Here is a 7,474-nt window from a genome sequence, read left to right as displayed (position 1 = left end):
TTATTTATTAGATATTTGCTTTATTTACATTTCAAATATTATCCCCTTTCCTCGTTACCCCTCCAAAACCCCCTATCCCATCCACCCTACCCCTGCTTATCAACCCCCTCCCACTTTCCTGTCCTGGCATTCTCCTATGCTGGGACATTGAGCCGTCACAGGACCAATGGCCTCTCCTCTCATTGATGTCAAAAAAGGCTGTCCTCTGCTATATATGTAGCTGGAGCTCAGAGATATAAGTTTCTGACCTGGATCTTGGCATGGAGACCTTGAAGCACAGTGGCTATGAATTTCAGAAGATTAAGACAAGGAGATCTCCAAGTTCAAGAACATTTGGGATTAAAGGCATGAATGCACACACCTTTAATCTGGGCCACACCTTCTGCTGGAGACCCACATGCCAATATTCTGGGCCACACCCTCTGTTGGAGACCTAAAGCCTTTAATCTGGGCTACACCCTCTGCTGGAAATATATAAGGACTTTGGAAGAAGGAAGATTCTCACTCTTCCTTGCCTGCTTGCTTCGTGGGACTGAGAAACTGCTAGATCATTGGACTTCCATCCACAGCAGCTGCTGATCATTTTTGGGGAGTTGGACTATAGACTGTAAGTCATTGACAAATTCCCTAACTATTGTAAAGACTATCCATACGTTCTGTGACTCTAGAGAACACAAACTAATACAGTGGTACACCAATTTTCCAACTACTATGAGACATCAAGTCTTGCTGCTCACCACAGACTGACTACTACAAAGCAGACTTGATAGACAGCCCCACACTTGCCACTACACACACAGACACACACACACACACACACATATGTGTGCACACACACGCGCGCGTGCGCGCGCGCACACACACACATACATACACACATGTGCGCACACACACACACACACACACAGAGAGAGAGAGAGAGAGAGAGAGAGGAGAGAGAGAGAGAGCAAACTATCAGTACTATGGAAGAGTGGACAAATGGAGCCTTGCAGAAGCAATCAAGTCAAGACACACCCATTTACTTTCCTCTACTCTTGACCGTGTATGCAATGATACTAATGGAGGTTCCAGACTTGACTTTTCCACAATGCTAGAAAATAACCGGGAATTGTAGCCTCAAATAAACGTACTATCTCCAAAGTTGCTTTTTGTCAGGGTATTTGGGGAGTATTATTTGGCTTAAAAATCCCCATAACAGTCTACCACTGAAGGATGTCAGAGCAGGAATTCAGAGAGAGAGGCAGGAACCATGGCGGAACACTTGATGGTTTTCTTCCTTCTTCCTTTTATCCATCCTTCCTTCCTCTCTATATTTCTTCCTTCTTTCCTTCCTTCCTTCCTTCCTTCCTTCCTTCCTTCCTTCCTTCCTTCCTTCCTTCCTTCCTTCTCTCTCTCTTTCTCTCTCTCTCTCTCTCTCTCTCTCCCTCTCTCTCTCCTTTCTTTCATCTGATTTCTTATTCACTTTACACTCCACTCAATGCCCCCATTCCTGGTCACCCCCCCCCCCCACACACACACACAATACTTCCCCTTCCCCCTTTCCATCCTCTCAGGATGGAACACCCTGGATATCCTTCTCCAACCTTGTCTGGGTATTTTGTTTAACAAAGAATGACACTAGGACACTAATCAATGCCTGGCTCCTCTACACTGCTAGGAATCTGCATGTGCCCTTTAATAGTAGGGGCAGTGGGGTATTTAGCAGCTCTATTTAGCTGTCTATGTGGATGATTCTCAGGGTACACTGTGTCCCACTTTAATTTCTAAAACACTAAATGTTGCTCTGCAGAGCCATCCTGACTCAGAAGCTTTGAAGCCATTTCAGTCCCTGTGAGTTTGAACAAGTATGATCTGTGCATGCCCTACTGTGACCTCATGAGGATCCATTGTGAGAGTCCACCCAGCAGATATAAATAAGGGAGAGGCCTGCCCTGGATCTCTGAGGGTATAGAGAAGTGGAGTGGTGATTTACTTGTGAGATATACATTAGTGAGATTGTGTGAGGTTTTGAGATTCTGATTGTTTGATTTGTGAGTTGTGTGTGTGTGTGTGTGTGTGTGTGTGTGAGAGAGAGAGAGAGAGAGAGAGAGAGAGAGAGAGTCATAGACAGAGATAGAGACAGAGAGACAGAGAGAGACTGTGTGGGTGTGAGGTTGAGTCTGTGTATAGATTTAGTTGTGTGTTCTGTGTGTCTACCTGCTTGTGTGTGTCTGTGTGAATTCATCTACAAGCTTACATACAGTTACAGGGAAAGCCCAGGGTTAGGGTTAGGCTAAGGTTAGTGTTAGTGTTAGTGTTAGTGTTAGTGTTAGTGTTAGGGTTAGGGTTAGTGTTAGGGTTAGGGTTAGGGTTGGGTTAGGGTTGGGTTAGGGTTAGGGTTAGGGTTAGGGTTAGGGTTAGGGTTAGGGTTAGGGTTAAGGTTAGGTTTAGGGTTAGGTTTAGTGTTAGTGTTAGTGTTAGTGTTAGTGTTAGTGTTAGTGTTAGTGTTAGTGTTAGTGTTAGCTAAACCTTCAGTGCTGTGCTAAAGGTATGTTGAAAACTTAATTTCTAAAGCAGAGTCATTCACTGGCCTCTTTTTGCCACATAGGCTAGGTTTTGACCAAGGAGCCTCTGGATCTGCCTGTGTTTGGAGATTCAAACTAGGGAGGGACATTAATTAGGCCTGTTTTGTTTGGTGGGTCATTTGTTTAACTTTTGTGGTGGGCAGTGGTACTTTGCATTTAAGTCCAAACCTTAGGCTTGAACAGCAGGTTCTACACTGAATGAGACATCTGTCTAAGTCATGGATACTTGGGTTACTACTTTAAGTTTTCCTTCTTTGTTTTTCTGTTTCTATTCTTATTTTCCTTCTGCTTTTATTTTTCTTGAATGGTTAATATGTTTGGGGGCCTTTTTTTTTCTTTTGTATAACAGGATATTTGCTATAAATTTCAAATTTTAAAAATATATTTTTTCATTTTTGGTTTATTTAAACTTTTCCTTTAAAAACCATTATTGAGTACTGGTGGTGTTATTGACTGCTAGAGATAAGGCATAATTGGATGTGGTTAGTTATGGTTTCCAATTCTTTTCATTTCTCTGGCTTGCTTTTGACTTTTGCTTTTTTGCTTCAATTTAATGAGTTTTACATGTTTCTCTTTCTGTTTTGATTACTTGAGGGGTCCTGGCTTTGCTTTGATTTCCTTGGTATTTTAATTAGTTGGCCTGGTTTGGGGTGTTGGTCTTCAATTTTTATGTTATTTTGTAAATATTTTCTCAATCATTTCTTTCTTCTATTCATGTTCATTCTGATACTCTAGTTCTCTTCTCAGTTTTATCAGATAGCATCCAGTACATTACTGAGCTGTGGTCTGTCTATTTTACTAGATTGTGAGCTAGTCGTGGTTTAGGGATCAAGACTGGGTTCCTCTGCCTGTGTCATCGTGGGTCTAGGTTAAAGCTTCTTGTTTCAGTGGTTTTCTCTTTGTCTTTTGTTTTTACTTTGGATCCCACTGATTTTGTTACTCTCATCCCTCATGTCTCTGTAAGTTTCTTTATATCTCCTTTCCTTTCTCCCCAGGCCTCACTGCCTTTGGCAGTAGCACTGCTACGAACTATGTATTCGGATAGTGACTCGGAGTCATCAGAGTCCGACACTGTGGTCACCATGTTCGAGGAGGAGGTGTTCACCAGGCAGTACACAGTGTTGAAGACCTTGGGCCATGGTGGCACTTCCGATGTGAGGCTGTGCTACCACCGCCTTACAGGAGCCCCAGTTGCTGTCAAGGCTCTTTTGAGGGAGAGGTGGTCGGACCCAACAGTGCCCGAAGCGGACATTATGAAAATGCTCAGTCACCCAAACATCGTCTCGCTTGTGCAAATAATTGAGACAGAACACACAACTTACTTAATTATGGAAGTTGCCAGAGGAGAAGAGCTACTTAAACGAGTCCGGGACTCTGGATGCCTGAAAGAAGATGAAGCTAGGAGCATATTTGTTCAGCTGCTCAGTGCCATAGGCTACTGTCATGGTAAAGGTGTGGTGCACAGGGACATAAAGCCTGACAATATCATTGTAGGTGAGGATGGAAAGGCTACACTTATTGATTTCAGCCTCGGAGACACATTCCTACCTGGACAAAAACTGGAAAGGCTGTGTGGAGCCTTCCAGTTCATTGCTCCAGAGATCTTCCGAGGCCTACCCTACGATGGCACAAAAGTAGATATGTGGGCCTTGGGGGTCATTTTATATTATATGACCACCGGATTCCTGCCATTTGGAGGAGGAACCCTGTCGGAACTGAGCAACAAGGTGATGAATGGAAAATACTGTACACCGGATCATCTCTCCGACGATATTAGGAGCATGATTAGCCTTCTGCTAACTGTCAACCCAAGGCAGAGGCCAAATGCGCAAGAACTCGTAAGCCATCCATGGCTCCAGCAAGGGGGAAAGACTTTGACATTCCATTACAACAGTGACACCAGATTCCCAGACCCTGATATAATGGGGGCCATGGAAAGCATTGGCTTTCATTCCCAAGACATAAGAGAAGCTTTAAAACACAAGGAGTTTGACGAAACTAGAGCTACATACTACTTATTGAAAAGCCTGGCAAATCAGGATGATGGCAATTATGTGCAAAGAGATGTCACTAACCCAGGAGTGACACCTTTCCCTTCACCAACAGACCCTAGCACTTACCCTCTGCCTCCCAGGAGAAGGGCCAGTGAACCTTCCCTTAAAATATGAGTGTCATCTACTGGACAACGTCCTGGGGAGACAAATGCCCCTGTTGCACCCAAGAAGACACGCCCTATGGGCAGTCGTCAGCAAAGAAGAATGACTGCCCCTTGCATCTGCATCGCTACTTACACTGTCGTGGAAGTAATCGAAACCCTCGATAACACCTTCTCCTCTAGCTCCCAGTTTGACAAGGCCCCAAGTGAGCCAGTAAGAAGGAGACCTTTTACTCCAAGACCCCCGCAGCCTCAGGGATGGGCCAAATGGAAGAAACGAATTTCGAATTGCATCAGGACTCTATGCTGCTGCTGCATGTCACCTGACACATCAAGCCGGAGGAAGGTGTGCCCCCAAAAGAGAGAGGACACCCCGAAGATGACAAGAAGTACAAGGCATCTTTCAGGTACAATTTTATATTTGCTAAATCTATTTTTTTTACTAATATTTGCATATAGACAGTTCATGATTAGGTTCTTGAAGTACAGTGACTTAAATCTAGTTCTATCTAGATAGTGTGGGATGTGGACCCTCCTACAATTAAACACAAGTACAATACTTTCTTATTCCAGAAGTGTAGAACCAGAAAACCATCAAATCAAATCAAAACCAAAATCCACTAGTGTAACTCAGTTCCTGTGATTCAGCTCAGTGTCCCAAGCACATGACTCTGGATCTTCTGAGATGCAAATGGTTTGGGGCCACACCCCCTCTGGGTTTCTTTTGTCCACAGCCCACACATCCTGTCTTCTCCTGTCAGATGGAATCGGTCCACACCTATCATTGATATGGTTGGTTATCACTGAAGTCTTGGCATCTCCAGGGTGTTCAGGGCTGCACTGTAATGAGGCTACACCTTCAACAATGGACTCTTCTGGCCTCTCACAGCACCAAGCTGGGGCTGTTTTCTACCTCCCCTTTGACCCCTCAGCTTTCAGGCTGCCCAAACCAATACCACCCGGGAAATTCTTACACATGATCTTGTTTGACTTCCAGCATGAGAAGCAGACTTTGTCACCATTCAAACAGACTTCTCTTGAGATAAACCTAGGAATTGCTTTTGAGAAGATTTTAGCTCTGTGATGCCTCTGTCTTCTTAATCATGTCAAGTGTCTCAGCCAAAGATGAGTTGCAGCAATTGTCCTGGCTCATCGATGTTTCCCTTTAATGTCCTGCTCTCTTGTTAATCAAAGCTGGTTTTTTGCCCCATGTTCCCCACTGATCAGTACCCAGAGATTACCAAATCAAATACAATGCAAACTACAGTGGTGATCCTATGTAAAGTTCCTGGGCACTCGACTTCAATCATTAATAAAATGGCCCACAAACTTGCCCACAGGTAATCTGACAAAGGAAATTTTTTCAGCAGTTTTCCTGTTTCAGGTGATAGTAGCTCATGTCATTCTAACAAAAATCTAACCAGCACACCTCTGAAGTGTAGTTCCCCCTAAACTTCAGAACAAAGCATATTTGTTTACAAGACTCTTTTTGAGATTTTAAGGTTGGGCTGGTCCTTTAATTCCTAGAACAGGGAGAAAATAAGAGCAAAGTAACCCAAGAATAAGATTATCCTTTGAATCTAACTAGGAGGTCCATTTCCATCTACCATAGTTTTGACTACTGTTTTTCCCGTGATATAGAAACACATATAGTGGGAATGGGGAGCCAGAATTTCCCTCAGTGAAGCTCATTCAGGTGAAAGGTGAATTGGATGCCAATGTGGCTGCCTGAAAGGTTGTTCCCACCTGACTTAGCTTCATGTTGTGTGCCTCCTGATTTGATGCTGTTACACCCCACATACTTTTGCCACGCCTCTCACGTTCTCCTTGGGTTTTACAGCTTTGTACTTATTGGCCTCTCCTCACCCCAGCACATGCAAGAAGCCCCTCCCATCAGCAGATAGGTCTACATTTTCTCGGTCTTCCTCTCAATGGCTCTTGCTTCTCTGGCTGATGACCCAAGGTACCTGACATCAGAGGAGAATGGAGACTTCGGAGCCAGACCCATAAGCCTGCCTGCCAAAGAAAGGAGGGAGGCTGCTGCTGCTGTCAAGACCTTCTGGAAGTGGACCACCCCAGACCTGATGCTCCAGCTCAGGCTGCGAATAGTGATAGTTATATCAAATAAAGATAATTTGCTTATTCTCAATGATTTTCAAAGGTTGTTAGGATATATTAATTGGTTTTATCTTATAGTAACCTCATCTTAAGCTTGACACAGGAGGACTTAAAACTCTGTTTTCCATGTAGATAAAAATTAACTGGCAAAGGGCAAATAACTTTACAGATAGTAGAGAAGGCTACTGTAATCAGCTGTTTATGATATGTGTTCACTGCCATTCCTTGGCAAAGGGAACATTAATGTAGAATCACCCTTTCTCATCTCCACGAAAAGTTATAACATTCTCCAATAAATATACTGGTGTGTTAATAACGTGTTGTAAGACAAAATCATAAAAGTATGCTAAAATGAATGTTTTAAGGACCTGACGAAATATTTGTTCCTTGTTTCAAACCACAATCAAATTGGTTATTGCAGAAGACTGATAGTTCAGAGGCCATATCCAGCACATGGTACCTTCCCAGAAGCAGACCACACCCAACATTTTCCTCTACAGCCAGCCACATGGTTATTTAGTAAATCATGTCAAATGAACTGGGCCTAGAAAGCCCCATATACTTAGAGCTATAAATGAAGTAGGAAGTCATGGTTTCTTTGGAAAGTCAGTTGTGGTAGACGGTGTTTTGCTGGAAC

At 43.5% G+C, this 7,474-nt stretch overlaps 1 protein-coding gene across 1 annotated transcript; it reads left to right on the top strand.

Annotated features, from left to right (window-relative positions):
- The first annotated feature begins 3,595 nt into the window (after positions 1-3,595).
- Positions 3,596-4,732, top strand: LOC127673795 (sperm motility kinase Z-like). The gene has a single exon (XM_052169552.1). It carries the CDS (start codon positions 3,596-3,598, stop codon positions 4,730-4,732), a length of 1,137 nt encoding a protein of 378 aa, XP_052025512.1.
- The last annotated feature ends 2,742 nt before the right edge of the window (positions 4,733-7,474 follow it).

This window comes from Apodemus sylvaticus, chromosome 23, assembly GCF_947179515.1.
Source record: "Apodemus sylvaticus chromosome 23, mApoSyl1.1, whole genome shotgun sequence".
Classification (NCBI taxonomy): Eukaryota; Metazoa; Chordata; class Mammalia; order Rodentia; family Muridae; genus Apodemus; species Apodemus sylvaticus.
The sequence above is the reverse complement of the archived record's forward strand: the minus strand, read 5'-3'. Positions and strand labels throughout refer to the sequence as shown.

Bases quoted from the DNA above. Each gene is read 5' to 3' on its own strand.
- LOC127673795 (XM_052169552.1), top strand. From the start codon at position 3,596: ATGTATTCGGATAGTGACTCGGAGTCATCAGAGTCCGACACTGTGGTC.